This window comes from Bos indicus, chromosome 10 (assembly GCF_029378745.1).
Source record: "Bos indicus isolate NIAB-ARS_2022 breed Sahiwal x Tharparkar chromosome 10, NIAB-ARS_B.indTharparkar_mat_pri_1.0, whole genome shotgun sequence".
NCBI classification, from domain to species: Eukaryota; Metazoa; Chordata; class Mammalia; order Artiodactyla; family Bovidae; genus Bos; species Bos indicus.
In genome coordinates, this window is record NC_091769.1 from 85522197 (window position 1) to 85544472 (window position 22276).

Genomic DNA, 22276 nt, shown 5'->3' on the forward strand with positions numbered 1-22276 from the left:
CCCGCTGCCCTGGAGCATCCTGAGGGGAGGAGAGAGGCCATGGGCACAGAGATGATGCCTTGGTGGGGCAGGGGTGACATCTGAGATATTTAACAGTCAGGGCAGCTCTGGCTGCCTGAGCACTTGGGAGGAGGGGGGCTGCTGTGCCCGCTGTTAACCCTTTAGTTCCTATGGGGCAGCTAGGGGTCCTGGAAGAGGGACCAGGAAGGCTGGAAAGGGAAACATTTCGGGGGGGGGCACACTTGGGGCAGGGCCTGTTTATCAACTGGTAAGGAAGTGGTTCAGCATTCTGATGACCTGTGTGACTGTACCAGCGACCTGCTGTCTATCAGCTCTGTTTGCGGGGAGGGAGGGACAGAGAAGTCAGCTGAGGCCCCCCGGGAGCTGGTTTCTAGCCCTTTCCACCATCAAGAAAAGTCCTTTCATTCAGAGTGGGTGGCAGGTCACTGGTCCCACTTGGCTCAGCGTCCCAAGGTCCCCAGCCTGCTATCCGAGGGTACCCCTCCTCCCTCCACCCTCGGGAGCAGTGAAGGGAGGCTCCCTTCCCTCACTCCTCTCCACATTGTAGCCCGGCTGCCCCATCACTGGCTCCCGCTTCCTTTGTGTCAGCAGTCTTCCCTCCCCTACAGAGGGCCCGTCCCACCCTCCGACCCTCAGGGATGACCCTTCCCATCTCCTGATTGGTCAGTGGAGGAGAAAGTTGAGATGGGGTTGCAGGGAGGGGGAGGGGAGCAGGTGCACCATAAGGGCAGCTGGAGGGGGAGACCCCAGTTCCTGGTACAAGTCCCCACTCTGCCCGCTGCCCCGACTTCCCTGCGCAGCAATTTCGGTTTCTATTTTAAACAGTTTGGGTTGGTTGCTTCCCTGCCTTCCTGCTGGGTGTTTATAGTGGGGAAAATAATTGGTGATATTTGCACAGATGTGCTGGTACTGCAGCTCATCACGGGCACCTATGCCCAGGGGACCCTCCCTGCCCCCAGTTCCTCTGCCAGCCTGAGGAACCAGCCGGGAAGCGGGGGAACTGCTGGCCCCCTGCTTCCCCGGAGCCTCAGGCACTGAGACTCAGGCAGAGCTGGAAGCAGGAGGCCTGCTGTGCCCCAGGCATGCCCAGAGGCTGGCCCCGGCTTGCCAGGGGAAGGGGCCCTGCCCGAGTGGCAGGGACTGATCAGGATGGGCCCCGGGCTCCATGGGATGGGCCCTTCCGAGGGGTCTGGGCAGAGAAGCCCTGAGGGCTCTGTTACTGCTGACACCGTTTCCTCCTGCAGAGTCTGAGTTTGCTGTTGAGGGTAGGCAGGGGGTGAGGACCATGGGGAGAAAGCCCTGGGTTGAACACAGGAAATCGTTGACCTGTTTCTCTTTTGTCTCCGGGCATGGAGCAGCGTTCTGGGGGGCTGGGCAGGAGGCAGGGGCTACAGGACCCGGACTGGAGTGGGTGCTGCCCACTGCCAGGCGCCCAGCCCACTGGGGATGAGGAGACCCCAGAGCAGGCGTGGCTGGGTGGGGCCACCACGTTTCCTGTGTCACGCCGGTGTGGGCATGTGCTGTGTGTGTGTGCACATGTGAGTGTGTGCACGCAGTATCTGTGCTTGTGTGGGCTGTGCCCATGTGCGCACACGCGTGGATGGAGGTGTGTATGTATGGAGGCGCGGGCAGGCACATGCTGTGTGCACATGTATGTGCCCGTGTATGCGTGTCTGTGTCTTGGTTTGGGTTCCCCAGGGTTCATCTGAGGCAAGGGTTCAACTGTAGGTAGTTTATTGGGAGCTGATCCCAGGAAGCAGGAAAGTGAGGAAGACGATGGGGAGAGGAAGGCAACCAGCGAGGGACGTGCTTTTGGTTAAATTGCCACTGCCAGTAGCTGAAGCTCCATTCTTCTGGGGAATCTCAGAGCAGGTGGAATATGGCTGGTGTCCTTCCATCGAGATGCTGCGAAACCTATTTGTCCACTAGCTTCTATCCATCAGTGGTTGAAGCACCTTCGGCTTATCCTACCTGTGTGCCCAGTGGCACAGAGTTCCCAGGAAGCAGCCTTCGGTGTGGGGAGGTAAATGCTGCAGGATATAGGTGGCATCACCGGGTCTGCTGCTGCATGATGGGTGTGCTGGGTGCGGTGATGCACTGTTCAGGGCCCTGCGGGAATGACGGGCTTCGTCCTCCAGCAAACAGCCTTCAGGGCATCCCTCAACCTGGGAGCAGCCTCGGCTGAAGAGATCCACTTTGCCCAAGGGTCACAGCCCTTTTCTGGGTGGCTCCCATCCAGTGACTGACTGACAAGCAGCAGTGGAGGCCTGGCCCTTCATCCCACCTTGAGTCAACTCTGAGGGCACCTTGGCTCCAGTCCCCTCCTCGGGTTGGCCCAGACAGTCATTTGGCCAGCACTGCAGCCTGACCGGAGAAGGCGACGGCACCCCACTCCAGTACTCTTGCCTGGAAAACCCCATGGATGGAGGAGCCTGGTAGGCGGCAGTCCATGGGGTCACTAAGAGTCGGACACAACTGAGCGACTTCACTTTCACTTTTCACTTTCATGCATCGGAGAAGGAAATGGCAACCCACTCCAGTGTTCTTGCCTGGAAAATCCCAGGGACAGGGAGCCTGGTGGGCTGCTCTCTATGGGATTGCACAGAGTCAGACACGACTGAAGCGACTTAGCAGCAGCAGCCTGACCTCCCCATAGTTCAGATCTGCCTTCTTCTGCTCCTCTCCTCTAATGTTCTCCCAAGAGTATCTTCTAAGGAGTAGCATGCAGTGATCTCTGTCTCAGGGGTACCCAGCCTGTGCAGCATGTGTGTGTGTGTGTATGCGTGGAGCCGTGTCTTCCAAGTAGTCATGTGTGGGTATGGGCATGCCAGTGCCCTCCATGCAGTGACCTAGAGGCCAGGCTGGTCCCTCTGATAGCCCAGGCAGGTTCCTGGGGGCCTGGAACAGAGAGGATACTGGGGATTTGGTGCTGAGGTTGGGGCCTGAATCCGACAGAGATGGTTTCCTCCCCATACCACGCTTGAGCAGCCCCCACTGGGACTCAAGGGAGGGCATCAGGGGAGTGGGGTCCTTGGTGACCCCATACCTTGCGTCCACCACTGATGGCTCCAGGCAGCTCAGGGGAGCCTCAGTCACCCTGGCCCACGTCTCTTCCTACTGACGTCCCAGGCTCTTGAGTCTAGAATGGATTTTTCTTCAGCCTGGACATTGCCTTGTCTTGCAGAGTCAAATGCACGCCACACCATCACCCGGCATCCAGGCTACTCCCAGCAGAGTAGTCCTCCAAGCCAGAGCGCCCACCCCCTCTCCTAAGGCCCGGATGTGGGCAGGTCCTCTAGAGAACATGCTGCAAGGGGCCAGGATCGGTAGACTGGGGGTTGGAGGTTGGTCTTGGGGAAGGATCGGACGCAGGCGAAGGTGGAGGTAGGCGGGGACAGCAAGAGGCCCAGAGGCAGCAGGTGTTACAGAAACGTTTATTACAAGGGTAAGTATATACAGTAACGGGACATTAAAACTGCTGATCCTGGGCCTGTGAGGCTTCAGGGGATGCACTGAGTGGAGGGCTGGGTAATGCCTGGGCTCGCGGAGGATGGTGGACAAGTTGGGTTCACAGCCCCGAGCTCTGGATGGGGCCCCGGCATGACCAGGTCCACAGATCATGCACAGTGAGAGCCATAGCTTGAACGCTGGCAGGGCTGCCCTCCCAAATGTGCTCCTCCTGCCTGTCTGGGTGTTTCTAGAATTCTGAAATTTCCCTATTGGCTAAGAGTGTTAAGAGCAGCTCTGAGAAGAGGTGCCGGTGAAGAAGCTGCAAGGCTGACCAGGGGTCCATCACTGACCTCCAGCATTCAGAGGTGGAAAAAGATCACTGGCACTTGAGGCACAAGCCTGACTTTCCTCTTCTTTGAGTTGGTGGAGCCTTCAGTGTGGCTCCAGCTGGATGTTCTAGGCGTAAGCGAAACAGCTCCAAAACTCCCATGGGAGGCTCCTGCCACAGCCCTGCCCACAAATACTAAGGGTCATCCCTTAGTATCCCTTCAATACATTCTCTGTATCCGTCTAGACCTTGCTCACCTCCTCTAGGAGGCCCTCCTGGGCTGCTCAGCTGCCATGCCAGCCCTGTGTCCCCGTCATCTACACTCACTACACAGGGTATCCTTGCTAATTCCTCCATGGCTGGATCCAGGATCCTGCACTCAGTGGCTGCTGGACTGATGGCACTCTCTCTCTCTCTCTCTCTCTGCCTGGCATGGTGCCAGCTCAGAGCCCCCGGAGGAATCCAGAAAAGGAGGATGGGGGCAGAGAACAGGAGCAACGATATTCCAGGGCCCTCCAGGCTCCGTCATCTCATCTGCCTTTCGCTCCTGCATAAAGACACTCCAAGAACCTGCCCTCAGTATACCCACCCCAGGCGCCCCTTCTCCACCTAGAATCTACTCTGTCTTACAAGCCCACAGAAGAGGTAAGTACCCTCTAGAACCAGAAAGACCAAAGGGGTCCCTTTGTGTGTATTTCCATCTTGGCTGGCTGAGGTCTGGGCATCACAGGCCAGAGAGTGGAGTTGGGAAGTTCAGGGAGACCCCAGGTGGAGACGCCTGTGTGTCTGCCCCCCAGGCACCCCTTTATCTCTCTGTAACCTGTTCTTCTCTGTGGAGAGGTTAGCAGAGTTGGGTAGTGGGTGGCCACAGGGCAGGAGACCCTTTGGGGAATGAGCAGAATGGGGAGCGGTCCCAGCCAGAGGCAGCTCTGCCTGGATGGCCAGGTGGGCAGCCCTACCCTCTCCTGGACTGAGTGATGCCCCCGGCCTGCTCTAGGCCGGTGGCAGTGGGTGGGAGGAAGTGAAGCTCGTGCCCCGCAGGCTGCAGCCTGGGAGGCCGCCTCCTGACAAGCCAACCCCGTGAGTTGTCTCCCCAGAGAGTCTGCTACCCCCAGTACCCCATCTCTACCTCCTTAGGCAGAGTAGGGGAGTCAGGATGCCAGACCTTCTTGGCCACTAGCTGTGGCCATTCTGGGACATATAAGCTGCCAGGGCCACCACCACGGCTACATAGAGACCAGCCCCCACAGCAATGGAGAGTGTCGCCAGGAAGAGGGCCCGGCGGGAGGTGGTGTTGGCCAGGCGGAAGTCCCCCTTGGAGATGGCCTTGCTGGTCTAGGGAGAGAGAGGCGCTGGTGAAAGGGAACATTCCCATGCCCAGCAAAACAGCCCCGGCTCCCCAGGCCCTGACCCCAGGTCCCCTGGGGAGGGGGGGTGGCCAGAGCAGAAGCCCTGGGCCCCCATGGGCTCTTACCCCCTGGGAGAAGTAGAAGGCGGCGATGCCCAGGGGCCAGAAGCAGCAGAGCATGGAGAAGATGGTGAGACCCAGGTGGTCCCTGGGAGGCAGCGTAAGGAAGTTGTCTTCACTTTCACTCTCTGTCGATGTGGCATCACTCTGAAAAACATGAGTGGGCTCTGGTGACCTGGCCCGGGACACCCATCGGCAGTGGTGTGGGGCACCAGGCAGACTCATCTGTCATTAGTGGGAGTGTGGTTGGGCTCCGGACTCTCTACCAAAAACCTTGACAATGGTTCGACGATTCCACCCTTAGGGATTTATCACTAGGAAAGACTATAAGGATACACATGCAAGAATACACACACAAGTATACATGTACTAGAATGTTCATTATAGGATAGTAACTGTGAAAGATCAGGAAGTCTCAATGCTCAGGGACCAGGAGATTGGTGAATAAGTGGTAGAAGAATTTACAATGGGATACCATGTGACCCTTAAAATTCACCTTGGTAGAAAATATTAGATTACATGGACCAAATACGTTGCTTAGAGAGGAAAATCCAGTTACAGAAATATGTATAGCAAGAACTCTTTTGGGGGGTAAGGTAGAAAAAAATGTAAGTAAAAAGACTGGAAGATCATTCACTAAAATAATAGCTATCTTTGAATAATTTTTTGCACTGACTTTAAATTGCTTATATAATTAAGACAACAAGAACCAGGTGAACTTTCCTCAAAGACCAGAAGTCCATAGCTGGATGGATGAGTGGACAAAGACAATGTTTATCTATATGTATAAGGGAATATTATTCAGCCACAAAGAGAAGGAAATGCTGCCATTTGGGCCAACATGAGTCTTGGTAATTATGCTAAGTGAAATAGCAGTAGTAGTAGGGTTAGTCACTAGGTTGCATCTGACCCTTGTGACCCTGTGGACAGTCGCCTGCCAGGCTCCTCTGTCCATGGGATTCTTCAGGAAAGAATACTGGAGTGGGTTGCCATTTCCTTCTCCATGCTAAGTGAAATAAGTCCAAGACAAATACCATTTGATCTCATTTATATGTAGGATCTAGAAAAGCTGAACTCATAGAAACAGTGAGTAGGTCGGTGGTGGCCGGGGGCTGGAGAGTAGGAACAATGAGGAGAAGTTGGTTAAAGAGTAAAAACTTCCAGTTATAAGGGGAATAAGTTCTGGGGATCTGCTGCAGCGTGGTGACTGTAGTTAATAATAATGTATTATATACTTGAACGGAGAAGGCAATGGCACCCCACTCCAGTACTCTTGCCTGGAAGCTCCCATGGACGGAGGAGCCTGGCAGGCTGCAGTCCATGGGGTCGCTATGAGTCGGACATGACTGAGAGACTTCATTTTCACTTTTCACTTTCACGCATTGGAGAAGGAAATGGCAACCCACTCCAGTGTTCTTGCCTGGAGAATCCCAGGGACGGGGGAGCCTGGTGGGCTGCCGTCTATGGGGTCGCACAGAGTCAGACATGACTGAAGTGACTTAGCAGCAGCAGCATATACTTGAAAGTTTCTATGAGAGTAGATCTTAAATATTCTCATTATAGCAACAGCAAAATGGTAATTAGGTGAGGTAAACGATGTGTTAACTAACCTTACTGTGGTAAACATTTTGTGATACATACATGAATCAAATCATGACATTATATACCTTAATGTTACAAAACAATTATATCTTGATTGAACTGGAAAAAAAAAAAACAAGAACAAAAAACACTATTAAGAAGTCAAATAGTCATAACCTTTAAAAATTGTGAATCATTATGTTGTACACCTGAAACTTATGTAATATTGTACATGAGCTTCAATAGAAAGATACCTTAATGCAATAAATAGTAAAAAAAAAAAAATTAGTCAGCTCTAACTAGTGTTTCTCAAAGTGTGGATAGCATCTGTGTCAGAGGGTCTTTTCTTTAGTAAAATACAGATTCCTGGGGCCCAAGCCAGGCCTACAAAATCTCAGTACCCGGAGGTGGGCCCGAGAATCTGCATTTACACACACGTCCTTACCTCTTCTTCCTCCGGGTCACCCTCTTGGCCTTGGAACTCCTCTTGAACCCCGTAGGACACAGTCTGGATGGCAACATCCTCTTCCGCTTGGCCAGGTTCCGTGGACCGCTCCGTAGGCCCAGCTGGGGGCTCCCTGCCCTCTGTGAAGCTGGTCTCACAGCTGCCTGCCCTGGGCTCCTTGACCTTGTCTCTCCCCAGGAGGCAGCTGGGCCTGTACCAGGCCTCCACGGCCAGCTGCAGGGACCCGGGGTCCAGGAGCTGGTGGGCATGCGCAGGGCCAGCACCTCCCAGGAGGTAGGAATAGATCTTCTCCCGGCACGGCCAGGCGGGAGAAGCCTCAGGGTAGGGGTAGGGGCCATGGAGGTGCGTGGGGCTCCGAGGCAGCAGTGGGTTCTGTAGCTCACTCAGACTCTCCATGGTTCTGGGGGCAGCTCCGGGGAGGGGAGCCCCAGAGCCCTGGGACTTGGTGGCCAGTTGAGCCGTCCTCAGAGGGCCTGCTGGAGAGAGCAAGACAGACACTGCGGCCGGCATTCTGGATGAAGGACAAGAAGTAGTGAAGGGCACAGACTCTGCAGTCTGACTTGCCCTGGACCCTGCCTGTACCACAGGCCAGCTGCGGGACCTTGAGCTGGCTACTTAACTCAGATCCTTCATTTCTTTGTTTGCAGCAGAACTTACCTCATAGAGTTGGGTCATTCATTTATCCATTCACCACATCGTCACTGAGCATCGGTGATGGTCAGGCGCTGTACAGATGCTGGGGATGAAGCAGGGAGAGGAAGAAGGATGCCCACTTGGTCTTCCAGAGCTCACGGTCTGGTGGAGAAGATGCCTGCCCTGAAGGGGAGGTACAGCAGAGGGTGTCAGAATGTACGACAGATAGAACTGACACAGAGGTGCAAGGGGAGGCTTTGGAGCTGAGATCTGAAGGAAGAAGATGGGTTGACAAGGCGAGGGGAGGGGGACACATTTCACGCAGCGGGTGAATAAAGGCTGGTTGGCCTGAGAGCCGGAGATGAGGCTGGTGTGGCTGCAGGGACAGAGAAAGGTGTGAGACGGACTGCGGGCCCAGACGGTGCAGCCCTGTTGAGGTCAGAGGGGTTCTCGGGGGTCTTGGTAGGGTTGATAGGATGAGACTTGGGCCCTGAAGCCTTCCTTGTGGCTGTGTGTGGGGTGGCTTGGACTGACTGTCTCATGGATAGGAGGCTTTGCCATGGCTTCTGATAAACTGAGGACCACTGAGACTGAGCAGATGGAGAAATGGGGAGTGGGCCTTAGGAAATACTGTCAGGATCAGTGGCAGGTGGGATGCTGCATCAACAGAGGATTTGTTCTCGGGTTGGGTGGGCCCACGTTTAGCTCAGAGCTCGCCCCATGCCACGTGCTCACAGAGGTCAGCTCTTCCTGGTGGAGGCGCTTCTCCCCAAGTATGGTCTTAGGGGGTGCTCCTTAGGCTCACCTCCCTTCTAAGGCGAGTTCTGGGATCTGCGAGAGGGCTTAGGTCACTGCTGTCTGCGGGTGGGGGGTGGTGCTCATCAGCCCAGAGGTCTCACTGCTGCTCTCTCCTCCTTCCTCTCCAGAGGCCAGACATGCAGGGAGGAGAGCCCTTGGACCACAGTGACGTGGAGGGGCTCCTTCCTGCTGATGGGGAGCTGGGCATCCAAGGCAGAGGCCTCATAAGGTTACGTCCATGTCTGGGCTCCTCTGGGCTGATTCCTAGCAGAGCTGGACTCTCTAACCCCCCAGGGCAGCTTCTGAGCCCCCGTTACAACCTCCCTCCACCAGCAGATGTGAGCCACAGACGTAGAGCTAAAGGACATGTGACCACAGGCCTGTGGGTTTGGGAGTTAGATACACAGAGTTTCCATTCCTGATCCACATTAGCTTTTGACCTGACGGTTTCCCCATTTGGAACCAGAGGAGTTGGATTAAACAGTCGATGGTGGCACTAATATACCATAATTCCATAGCTTCAAGGAGCCCACCAGAAGTGAAATTCCCCCATTCCCTGTCCTTTTTCAGTAGTCAGGAATGGATGAGCACACTCAAATGAGCCCAGGGGGTACAGGGCTCTGCTTCCCCACCACGGCCCCTCCAGCAGGGTCAGGGAGGCAAAGGGAAGGCAAGACATCTATTTGCCAAATGAGCCATGGAGCTAAGGGGTCGTTGCCCAGCTTCCCAACTCCCTCTTGGCCCTGCTCCTCCACCTGGCCCCTGCCCCTGCTCACCTCACCTACTCTCTGGGCTTCCATCCACGTGGGCAGAGGTGGGCAGGGGCCTTTCTGAGGGAGTAGGGTTGGGGAGACCAGGCCTAGCATCTTCAGAGCAGATGAATGCATCAAATTCACCTCTGCCCTATGGCTTGCCTCACCAAGAGGCCGCACTGTCATCCCCTAGGGGCAAAGGAGGGATATTTATGACCAGGAGTCAGGCCCTGGAGCTCTGAGGGGTGTTTGTGAGGGCCCTTATCCAGGGCTGGCAGGGGTGGCTGTGTCCCAGCCCATCACCCAGTTCCTGCCAGCCACCCTCTCTTGGTCAAAGTACACCCAGCTGAGCCTCTGAAACCCAAGCCACGCACCCTTTCCTGGATCAGTGTCCCCCCGCCCCCCCAACACATGCCCTGGTCGTGTCTTAAAGTAGAAATCAGTGCTTCATGCACTAAGGGATATGAGCCTGGGTTTTCCACCATAGGGACAATCTGGAAGCCACCTGAATGTTCAACAACTGGGGACAAGTTAAATAAATTATGGTGCGAAAACAATGGTACAGGGCCTTCAAACAGGTTTGCAAAAAAGGAATAATATGAGAAAATGCTCTCTGCAGATTCAGTGAGAAGGGAGAAAAGAACACCGTATGTGCATGTGATCTCAACTCCGCCAAAATGTCAACAGTGATTATCTCCAGGGGTGGGAGCACAGGTGCTTTTCATTTTTTTTTTTTACATCACATTTTTTTCTGTTTTCCACATTCATTTTTTACGATGAGCATGCATTACTTTTAAATCAGAAAAAAATTAATGGATTTCTTCTGAGCCAAATTATCTAAAATCAGTTTAAAACCTCCCCAGGCTGGGGCATTCCTTCTGAGAAGGAATGAGGCTGAGCACAGCATCAAAACCTGCCCCCTGGCCAATATGCACAGAGAGGCACAGAGCACACGTACACAATCACACACACCCGTGTTCAAAGAGTAACCAAGTCACAGGCTGCAGCACCTGCCCACAGTCCGGCTAAGGGTCACGATTCTCTGTTCTTTCCGTCACCTGTCAGGGTCACACAGGAGTTCACTGGGCTGACTCTGGGGACCCAGCTCCGAGTCCTGGCCACTAGGAAGTGGTGGCTGGGCTCTAGCCCAGTCTTCCCTGGCCTCGGCCTGGCCTGACCTTTCGGCCTGTTGCTTAGGGTTGCCTCCCTCTCTTCCTGGAATAAGGGACTAGCATTCAACGCAGAGCAATTTGCATCTCCACTTCAGCTGCCTGGTCTCACCTGGACTGTGGTCCTTCCACACTGTATATGGTACTGCGTACGTGCTCAATCGCTGGTGAGCATGTTTCTCTGTGTGTGTGTGTGTGTGTGTTTGTGTGTGTGTGTGTGTGTGTGCATGTGTATACTCTGCTCCGGAGGAAAGACATGAGATGTCTGGGATACTGAATGTAAGAAGATTGCTCCCAACGTGTGGTCGTGGCTGGAGGTCTGGGCCAGGCCAGGAGACGGGAGGAGAGGTGGGCCTGTGAAGCCACGGTCCCTGGCTTCTTTCCTTTGGAGCTGAGAACTGAGCTGGGCTCCTGGGTGTGCCATGATGATCTGGGGAAGGAGAGCACACTGCCACCTCCCAGACAAGGGGCAGGAAACCATCCAAATACAGCCTCCCAAGGGAGTCTGATTGCACTGGAGCCCAGTCACGCAGTGTGACGTCAGTTTGCTTATCTATGAAATGTATGGAAAGGGTAGAAGGAGTTGATTTTTAACAGCTCAGCTCAAGATGACCCTAGGATTCTACTGGGAGAAGAAAGAAGAAGAACGTATACTTATTGAGTTTTTTGCCACGTGCCAGGAACTGAACTGTTCTAAATGCTCACTTTGACTCTGTAATTCTAGTGGGGAAATAACAACAGGACAGAGGGCTTCTTTTCCAGCAGTTGCAGACTAACTTGTGTTATACAAACCTGTCTACGAAAGCCAGGGGAACTATGAAGGCACTGAACAGTCACCAAGGAAGAAAGAGCTTGAGGAGTCAAGGGGCTAAGGACAGGTGAGCCTGACCTTTGGCAATACTTTCCCCCTCTTCCAGTAGGGAGGAAAACTGGAGTTCAGGGATGGTTAAGGAGGAAGGGCTCCAGTAAGCATGTCCAGTTTTCAACTGGGACCACTTTAGGGCTACCCATTGGGAGTAGAAGAAAACCAGGAGCAGATCAGCCCTCCCGAGGACAGAAACCTGCTTTGAATCAGCTCTGCTCCTAACTGGATTAAGGTGATCTGCATATAACCTTGCTGTTTGCCAGAAGCAAAAGTTGTCTTCAGGCAGTGGTTCTCAAACTAGCCAGTCTCAGCATCACCAGGAGGACTTGTTAAACCCAGATGGCTGGCTTCCACCCTCGGAGTTTATGATTCCAGGATGGGGCTTGAGAATTTTCATTTCTAACAAGAATCTGGGTGAGTTGAATCTGCTGGCCCAGGGACCCACTTTAAGAACTATTGCTCTGATAATCACACAAAGAAGAGTAAAATATATAACTAGTGAGATAACAGACATGAAATAATAAAGGTATTTAATTTACCCTAAATGAGGCAGAAGGAATATAGAACCAGTTAGACAAATAGAAAACAAATAGTAAGATGTTAGGCTTACACCCAACTATATAACTATATTGGATGTAAATGGAATAAAATTGCCCATAAAAGACAAAGATAGTTCCATAGTGTATTATTCCATTTATATGAAGTTCTAGAGAAGGGAAAACTATGGTGACAAAAAGCATATCAGTGGTTAAGGGCCATGGTCGGGAGGGGATAGGCTGCAAGGGGCATGAAGATTTTTGGCGGTGATGTTCTGTATCTTGATTGTGGTAGTGGCTACATGACTGCGGGTGTTTCACAAAATTCACTGAATTGTGCACTTAAGATTAGTGACTATTATTGTATGTAGATTATACTTCAAAGATGATTTTAAAAAGAGACAGAGACTAGATTTTTAAAACAATACAATCTGACAATATGCTACTTATAGTCAATGTACCTTAAATATAAAAATACAGAGAAGTTTAAAGTTGAAATAATAACATCTCACACTTAACTAAATTCTTACTGTGTCCTAGGCACCGTTCTAAATGTGGTGTATTTTCTCATTTAATCCTTAGAGAAACTCTATAAATCATTGTCTCCATCACTGTCTCCATTTTACAGATGAAGACACTGAGGCATAAGCAACTTGTAAGTGCCCACAGGCATGCAACTGGAGAGTAGTGGACAGGACATGACACCCTGGAAATCTGACCCCGGAGTCACTTTGCTTTCTTACCACTATCTGTTGGTGGCCATCTACTGAGAGCTTGCTTTGCTCTCGACACCATGGAAAGTGCTTCAAATGCAGTATCTCATGTAATCTGTCCTCGTAATGTGGGTGAGGGGGATTGCAACTCAGAGAGGTTAAACAGGTTTTCTGAGATCACACAGCAGGAGAGCGGCAGAGCCCCATCTGACCCAGTCCGTCTGATGAGAGCTCTTGCAGGCCTGAACAGTATCAAATTCTCTGGGATTAGCTGTGGGGGGTGGGGCTTAGAGGAGGTCTCCTGTGCTGAGAACAAGCAGGGTGAACACTGCTAAAAAGAGACCACGGGACAGTGTGATGTGGGACCAGGAGTTGGGTTGTTGTCCATGGGATAGGGCCAGTCCTTATCAGAACGCTGTAAAATCGTAACAGCTACTTTTTACTGCATCCTCACGTGAGCCCCGTGTTTCACACACTGTATCTCAAACCTGTACAACAACTGATGAAATTGGCTATTATTATTTCTCATTTTCAGATGAGGAAACTGAGGTTCAGAAAGGTTAAGTAACTTGCTCAAGATTAAACAGTATCAGACCCTGGATTTGAACCTAGGTTTAACTGAGTCCAACACCTGGCCTTTCAGAGCCTACCTGTGTGTAAAGGGTTGTGATAAATGGTGTGGGTGTGAAAATGGCAAGGACTTGGTCTTGAATGGGTTAAAATCAGAGACCTTATTGAAGGGAATGGGAAATGGGAGCTTTAGGAAAAGATTAAGAGATTTGGGGTGATTTAGCAGCCCAGGGATGGCTGCCGAGATAACCTTAAGGTCTGGATTCAAATAAATGCAAAGCTATAGTGAGGAAGTTCAACCTCTGACCACTATCTCTCAGTGCAACAAGAAAGACTGTTTCTAAACTGGAAGATAAAAGCCAGAACTTCCTAGCAGGGCAGAAGATTAAATAGAAATGATTACAATCCAGAGGAGAGGTGCCGTCTTTAAGAATAGGTGCTAGACCAACTTCCAGGCAGATAATATGTAAACTGTTCTGTAAACTGTGAAGTCCTGTGACTTGAGAAGCTGTTAGTAGATGACTTGGGGCTGGATTTGATGATTTCTGGCCTGTAAGCAAGAGAGCCACCAAGTCAGCTTTGGAGTCATGGATGCTGCTTGTTGCATCTGACAGCAAAGAGAGAGTCAGGGGTCAGGGTCGGGGTGGGAGGCAGCAGAGTTGAGGGAAAATGGGAGATTTAGCTTTCTTTGCTTCAGTTTCCCCCTCAGGAAGCTAACACAATTGATTATGCTTTCTTTCTCCTCTGTCTTCAAATGCTCCTAACTCTTGATCTTCCCTAATGGCACTTAAACATATTGTCATTCCCTGGCTTAAAAAAGAAATCATGATGACTGCACAACCTGGCTGTCAACCCTTTGACATTCCTCCCATCGAGAAGTAGGGGTCTATGTCCCTCCTTTCTAATCTGAGTAGGTTTGTGACTGCTTTTACCACACAGCACAGCTAAGGTGATGCTATGAGACTTCAGAGGCCAGGTTACAGAAGGTCATGCATCTTTCACCTTGCTCGCTGGAATACTAACCCTTGGGACCCTGAGCTGCTCTGAATTACCCTGAAGCTGTCAGGCTGGAAAGGCTGTGTGTATGACGCTTTGGTCAGCGGAGCCTGCTGAACCCAGCCTTCTGGTCATCCCAGTATGCCAGGCATGTGAGTGAAGCCATCTTGGACTCTTCAAGCCAGCCCATCTGTCCGCTGAGAACCACTGGGTAACCTCTGCTCATGCCACATGGAATGGAATAATCACACAGCTCAAGCCTGGGTGAATTTCTGACCCTCAATGTCATGAGATAAAATAAGATGTCTCTTGTTTTAGCCGCTAAGCTTTGAGGTAGTCAGGCAGAAACAGAGGGGAGGAACATTTATCTTCCATGCCACCTCCCCTCCTTCAGCTCCTGTCCTTCCCCTCTCCTTTACGTCACAGCTATGCTGCTCAGAAACTGTCTCCACCCATATCAGAATACTTCAGCTCTCAGTTCAAAAGTCACCTCCTTAGGGAGATCATCCCTCCATACTCAGCCTAGATTTAGGTTGCTGGTTATCTGCTTTCCAGGCTCCAGCTCTTTCTTTCCAAGAGCTTATCCCAGTCTCTATTTACATACGTGTGATTCCTTGATTAGTGTCTCTCTCCCTCACCAGATCTCGTGAGCTTCAGGAGGGTGAGGATTCTGTCTGCTTCCTCATACTTGCAGCCCCTGGCCTGGCATATAATAGGCACTCCATAAACAGTTGGTCTCATGAATGAATGAATGAATTAGTGGATGAGTGAGCTAGGTGGGCTGAGTCTCCTCCTTAAGAAACTCTTTCCAGGACCTGGGATGGATGGAGCACATCTGGCTGGGGCATATTTAATTTTGTACAACAAACACTTCTTAAGCAGTTCAGACCAGTTTTTGGAATGCAAAAATCAACCAGAAGTGGTACCTGCTTTGAGGAGGAGGGGAGAACACAGACTAGCAAATACAAGGCTTCAGTACCATGGAGTAAGTTGTGCTAGCAGGACATGGGGAGTTGTGGGTACACTGATATGGGACTCCTATCCCGAGGAAGGAGTGGAGGTGATGAAACTAGGAAACGGTTTGCACAGCAGGTGACATCTAAACTGAGTCTTGAAGGAAAAAGGTGAGTCATTAGGTGAGACAATGAGAAATGAGTATTTCCAGCAGAGGAAACAGCACAGAGGCATGGGACAGTGGTCTAGAGGGGAAGCCGGGTGGCTTGATATTGATGGAATCAGGCACGGGAGGTGGGGAGGCCTCCAGTTGCTTGCAGAGAAGCTTTTTACTCTGGGCAGTGGGGAGCCAATGATGGTTGTTGCAAGGAAGAGATACAGTCATGCCTGTGTTTTAGCTATGGCTAGTTCCAGTAGTCATGTATGGATGTGAGAGCTGGACCATAAAGAAGGCTGAGCACTGCAGAATTGATACTTTCAAACTGCTGTGCTGGAGAAGACTCTTGAGAGTCCCTTGGACTGCAAGGAGATCAAACCAGTCAATCCAAAGGAAATCAACACTGACTATTCATTGGACAGCCTGATGCTGAAGCTGAAGCTCCAATACTTTGACCACCTGATGAAAAGAGCCAACTCCTTGGAAAAGACTCTGATAATGGGAAACACTGAAGGCAGTAGGAGAAGAGGGTGACAGAGGATGAGATGGTTGGATGGCATCACTGACTCAATGGACATGAGTTTGAGCAAACTCTGGGAGATAGTGAAGGACAGGGAAGCCTGGCATGCTACAGTCCTTGGGGTCGCAAAGAGTTGGACATAACCTAGCGACTGAACAACAACAACAACTCTGGGTGGCAGCAGTGGATACAAAGGATTTGAGGAGTGTGAAAACAGAAGCTTGGAGTCTATTAAGAGGCTATTGTACAATGCAGGCAGGAGGGGATGAGGACCTGAACCTGATGGTGAAATGGATGGAGATGAAGAGTAATACCTGAGGGGTAGTTAGGAGGCTAAATGAATAAGATTTTGAGACCAACCATAAGTGAGGAAGAGAGAGGAGCAAGAATGACTTCCAGGTGTCTGGTTTGTTTAACTAAGTAGAAGGTGATGCCACAAACTTAGGCAAAATCTAGGGGGAAGCTGCTGGTTTGAGAAGGCAGCCTGAGCGTAAATGTCCACATCTTCTCCCTCTTAAGGTTCCATTAAGATGACAGGATATATTTTCAAAATAATGAAATCACAACAAAACTGGAAAACAGAAAAGATTATCAGTGGACCAGAAACTCAGAGGAATTTCTGGGAGATAAAAAGCAGATGAGATTCCTTGGTGAAGAAATGAGTACAGAGACAGTCACAGTCCCAAACACCAGTGGTAAGAACAATAAACATTCAAAGGAGAGGCCTGTTAGGGAAACAAACTTATCCAACTTCAGAGGAAATACACGCCAGCTGCCTATATTAGTCAATATCTTTTTTATTCATGAGTCTGAATGAACAACAAAAGATAAAGAAAAATAGCTATGTGACAATAAAAGAGAAAGATTAAATAAACAAATATAAAACCGACCCAACAAGAATTCCAAATCATTCAAGTTATAGACAATATATATAAAAATTTTTTTCAATGCATACCTTCAGAGAGATGTGAGAGGATGTTGCATTCATAAAACAAGAATAGGCTGCTATGAAAAAGGAGTAGTCAAAGAACAACAAAGTATTTTAAAGATTGAAAATAATTGTCTACATTTTTAAAAATTCAATTGAGATTCTGGATAATAGAATGGACACAGTTAAAGATTAACTTTTTAATGTAAAAGAAGAAGTTAATGGAATTTCCCAAGACACAGAGCAAAAAGACAAAAAGATGGAAGACATGCAAGTTAAGAGAAATGGAGGAGAGTCCCAGGAGATCAAACATCCATCCAACAGGAATGTCAGAAAGACAAAACAAAGAGACTGGAGGGAAAACAATAATAATTAAAGAAGCAAAAGCAGAACATGATTCATGAACTGAAAAAAAAAAAAGAATATTTAGATTGAAATGGGTCACCAAGTATCAAGCTGAAAAAATGAAACACACACACACAGATGGAAAGAATGAGAAAGAGAAGCAGATGAGTTTGGTTTTAAAGTGCCTTTGGGATACAAGGAGAGAAACCCCACCTGGCAATTGATGTATGGAGATGAAGCCCTGGGCGGTGGTCAGGTCTGGAGAGAGATTTGAGAATGAAGAAGGACCTATGGAGAGTGAGGAGAAGAGGGCTGAGGGGGAAACCAGGAAAGATAAACAGCTGGAATACTTCTCAGCTCCCACAGGAGGCGTCTCAGTTGCTCTTTTCTTGGGAACTTCAGTTCACCTTCTGTTTTATCCACTGCCACCCTGGACTCCCAGAGGCTGGACTGGCCTCTTCCAGAGCAAAATCTGCTTGCCTTAGGGGTGCGTTTGTGGCTGACAAAGGTGAAAATTGCTGGGAGGATAGGAATGGTGATACCATTACACAAATTAGTCTGTTTTCAGGTGGAAATCAAATCTTTATTCTTGCTCAAACAATCTCTCTCTCCACTGAAGCAGCTCATTCCCGAACACTTAGAAGCAAACAGAGCATCTAACAGTGAAAGATAACACATCTGATGGAGAGGAAGAGCACTGGGCTCTCACTCTTTGCTTGGTTTGCTTGGGGCAAGGGTTGAGGCTGGGAGTTGGGCAGAGGAGCTACTGGGAAGAGGAAGAGAGAATAAAAGCAGAGGCAAGAGAGGACCTGGTTACAGAGAGCAGAGATGAGATCAGTCTTTTGTGTCCCCTGGCTTGCAGCAGAGGGGGCCTTGCTCCAGGCAGGCTGTCCACCCAGCCCCTGAGAAGGGAAGGGGCTTATAAAATACCAAAGATTTAAAGATCTGGGATATTTATTCTCCCCAAAGTGAAGCCTATTCCTTCTGCCTTTTCCTCTCTGGAGTGGTGTACTTTAAGGCTGGAGGTCCCTCTAGGATGCACAGATGAGTTGGCCTTTTGAACTTGAAAGTAATTAATAATGTACAGATTTCTCCAGATATTCTCTGCCTCTGTCATCTTGTGTATGCCACCAGGGGAAGGGGCCTGCATGTGGATATTTCAGTTTCAATCTGTTGCTTCACACACACACATTCTCATACACACACAACACACATTATTATTTAATGACCACGTCACATTGATCTCCTCTTCCTCAGATCTCCCTGCCACCCATCCCTCTACTCCCAGCCCCAAATAACTGAGATTAGCCAGTCATGTGCCAGGGTCGACTCTTTTTTCCCTTTGAGGCCTTGTGAAGGGGGTCAGAATGGGAGCCTCAGATGGAAGGGGGGCTGGAGGGGAAGATAAGAAGTAGTCAGTGGGCAGCTTTCCCTGGTTGGGAGAGGAGCCAGATGTGTCTGCCTGGGTGACCAGAGGTGCCCTGCACCCTGACACCTCCAAATCTGGAAAGTCTACTCAGACAGCTGTAGAAGCGGGGCAGTGCATTGTTCTAGCCCCAGCAGCAAGCCAGTACCCCCAGAGACCAGTCACACAGAAAATAAAGCCCCTTTCTGTGCTTTCTACCGCCACTGTTGCCATCACTTTGTTGTGAGGGTTAGTGACTGCCCATTAACTCTGGAGAGCTGATTCTTGCCAGTGCTGCACCAACAGCTGGGAGCCAGAAAGTGCTGACATGGGGGAGGGGTTGATTCCCCCACCCTGGCGGGGCGCTTGCAGGGTAAGTCTGGGAGGTCACTGGCATGGCTTACTCAGCTCTACTCAATTGCCAATTAGCTAAGGTTTTTCTGAACATCACTGGGCCTGCCGCAGTTGAGGAAAATTATTGTCAGAGAAGCTCATTTTGTTTTCAAATTAAAAAACTCTCCCCAGGGATGGAGCTTTCCTGACTGTCCCCTCCTCTAGTCTTAGGAGGGGGATCCCAGTCAGGAAAGGTCCCTAGGAGAAAATGGCCTAGGACTAGGTCCCTGGCCCTTGGCTACACACAGGGGTGTTCTGGGTTGAGCAGTGGGGAGTGCTTTCCTGGCCTCTGGGCTTGGAGGCAGGGACCTCCTCCCCAGCTCAGCAACTCTGTACACTCTCATGGCATTCTCAGGGAAATAAGGAAGAGAGGGAAATCTTAAGAAAACACTGAAAATACAAATGGCCTTTTTTAGTTCCTTTGCTTCCCTCTACTCCATTAATAAAATCTTATTCTTTACTGAGAGAACATAACTTACTCTCCAAACCAGGTTAATGAAGTTGGTCTTCCATGTTCAAGGAGAACTGAGGGATTTGAGGGCTTGGGACAGACCTCAGAGAGCCGCACAGAATATTAGGGCTTAGAATCTTAAAACTCATCTCCCTCAACCCTCTTCTTTGACAGTTGAGAAAACTGAAGCCCACAGAGGGGAGAGGAGATGCCTGAGTCAGTGGTAGATCTGAGACCAGAACACAGGGCTCCTGACTTCTAGTCAAATGCTTTTATAAAACTTCATTCTTTTATTTTACACCCAATTACTGAGTCCTTACTATCTTCCAGGTGCTATGGGGGAGGGGAGGTGTGGAGGAAAGCGAAGAGATGAAAACAACACAATTCTTGCCTTCAAGGAGCTGTTTCCCTAGATCTGTGATTCTTGGGGGAAAAAAAAGAAAACAAACTGAGTCAGACTCTCACCCTATATTGTCTTCTATAGGTGATGACAGAAGAGGAGAAGGCGAGGGAACCCTCTGGGCTTCTCAAGATTTATAAGTTGTGCTTCCCTGACTCTGAGGCCCCAGAAGGCCAAGGACGAAAAGAGCCAAGGTTGGGCTGGGAGAGAATGGGGATAAAAGTGACAAGGATCAGGTCACTGCCAGCTGGCCTGACTGCTGGATGGGGATGGGCACGCACACTTGTCTGGTGGCATACAGTTGACAAGCCTTTAATCTCAGATGCTGTTTCACTGATTCCTACAGCAGTTCCTTGAGGTGAACAGAGCAGCTACTTTATCCTCACTTGACACATGAGGAAACTGAGGTTCAGAAAGGTCAGGTAACTGGCCTAAAGCCAGTTAATGCCAGTGCCCGGTTAGGAACTCCTAGTCTAGTGCTCTCTCTGTGACTGGCAGGGGAGAAGTTATGCTGGGTTGAGAGCATCGGGATAAAGCAGTGGTCAGCCACAGTGATGGGCCAGTCTTCCTCTACGCAGTTTCATTTTGATCACCATGTTCTGCCACTTAGAGAACTATGTTCTGAAGAACTGGAAGCACTTTGCAGGCCTGAATGAGCTCATTCAGCACACTCTTGCCAGAAGGAAGGAGGACTCCAAATAGAGGCTCTGTCTAGGGTCCCCAGTATATAGTCACCTAAGGGAAAATGGGACTCAGGTTCCCCACCTCTGCCTTCATGCACCAATCAGTGCATTGCAAAACCAGCCTTCTTCCATGAGAGTCAAGAGGGCCACAGGAAAAATATTGAGGTATCTTCTGGTACTTGCCTCCTTCTCTGGAGAAAAGGGCCTGGCCTATCTGTTGGCCCAAGGGCCATTTCCTGGGGAAAGAAATCTTGAGGCAGGGGGGCCACAGCCCACCCCAGTCACCCTGATGAGCAGGCTTGGAGGAGGAGAGGGGCGCTTAGTGAAGCGGCTCAGGTTTCCCTAGTGTCGCGGGGACTGGGGTATCAGGAGTCCTAGAGACTCTCTTCAGTTCCTTGTGAGCAGGATGTCTCAGAGCTGCCTGAGGTCGGGGTCAAGGCCTGGCCGGTGTAGGGTCAGGGTACCCGGGTGCCTGTGTGGGCCCTAGTCCCCCAGGCCCCTGCCAGCATCTCCAGCCTGTAGGGGGAGGGGGAGGGGGAGGGATGGACTTGGCGCGATCTCGGGCTGGAAGGAAGTCAGAGCCCCCGTCGCTGAGAGGGGTCCCACTGCCCTCCCCAGCTCAATCCCAGCCAGGCGCCTAGCTCTGCGCTCCCGCTACGCCCCCAGACGGCTCCTTACCTGTCCCGCCGAGGGCAGTCCCACCTCCTCCGCGGGGCTTGGGGGGCCCGCCGGGCATGAACCGGGGCGCGACTGGCGCCCTCGCCTCACGGCTTCGGCGAAGCTCCCAGAAGGGCGCCTCTGCTCCCGGCCCCGGGTCCCCGCCGCCTCCGCCGCCGCCGCCGCCGCTTCAGCACCGCGGACAGCTCCCGCCCGCCGCCCGCCGCCGCCGCCGCCGCAAGCCCAGCCCGGCTCGGTCCCGGGAGCCCCGCATCCTGACCCGGCCCCGCCGCCGCCGCGCAGCCCTCACTCAGCCCGGCCCAAGGCGGCTCCGCGCCGACTTGGGAGAGCAGCGAGCAGGGTCCCCCGCCTCCCCGCCTCCCGCCGCAGCCGCCGCCTCCCTCTCGCCTCCGTGCTCCCTTCTACGCTCCGGAATCAGCCCACCAGGCACTCCGGACCCGCTCCGGGGCGGGGCGGGGCGGGGAGGGGCGGGAAGTCGGGGGGAGCCCAGAGGAGGCGGCCGCGCGAGGGGCGCGCCGCTGGAACTGGCTTCTCTGGTTCCTGGAGCTGAGCCCCCTTTCCCTAGATCTTTGCCTCAAACCTACTCCCGCATTTCCCCAGGAGCTATGGGCGGTGCTCCCATTTTTGAGCCCTGAGTTTTAATATTGTTCTGCACCCCCCACCCCCCAAAAGAAAAACAAGCAAACAAAAGCCACTCATAGGGCACCTACTGTATACCAGACACCATGCTGAGTCTTAACATTTTTTAACCAATATCATCTCATTTAATTTTCTTAACTCTATGAGGCAGTATTTTTTTTTCCCTTTCTTTCCTATTTTATACATGAAGACACCAGGCTCATAGAGATTAAATCTCCTGATTTAGAGATCGCAGTGCTGTGCGGGAAGTGTACAGGCTGTAAAGACTGTGGGCCTAAGATTTGGCCCTAGTGTCTCTCCTGTTAACTATATAACTTTGAGTAGTTAATTAACCTCTCAAAGCCTTGAGTTTCTCCTTAGCGAAATGGGGGAAGCTG

The 22276-nt window shown here is 51.2% G+C and overlaps 1 protein-coding gene across 5 annotated transcripts in view; it reads right to left on the bottom strand.

The window, feature by feature from the left end:
• Positions 1–3441: 3441 nt before the first annotated feature.
• Positions 3442–22276, bottom strand: part of SYNDIG1L (synapse differentiation inducing 1 like) — a 57768-nt gene continuing 38933 nt past the window's right edge. The window contains exons 1-6 of one of the 5 annotated variants that reach the window (XM_070797869.1): positions 21261–21420; positions 17464–17538; positions 7972–8130; positions 7294–7825; positions 5274–5414; positions 3442–5134 (exon numbers count right to left, since the gene is read on the bottom strand). In XM_070797869.1, coding sequence (XP_070653970.1) covers positions 4976–5134; positions 5274–5414; positions 7294–7825; positions 7972–7976 — 837 coding nt within the window. In that variant the 5' untranslated portion in view covers positions 7977–8130; positions 17464–17538; positions 21261–21420 and the 3' untranslated portion in view covers positions 3442–4975. Of the gene's footprint in view, positions 5135–5273; positions 5415–7293; positions 7826–7971; positions 8131–17463; positions 17539–21260; positions 21421–22276 lie in introns of those variants that run through there. The other 4 variants (XM_070797872.1, XM_070797871.1, XM_019969227.2 and 1 more) reach the window with 4 other exon arrangements.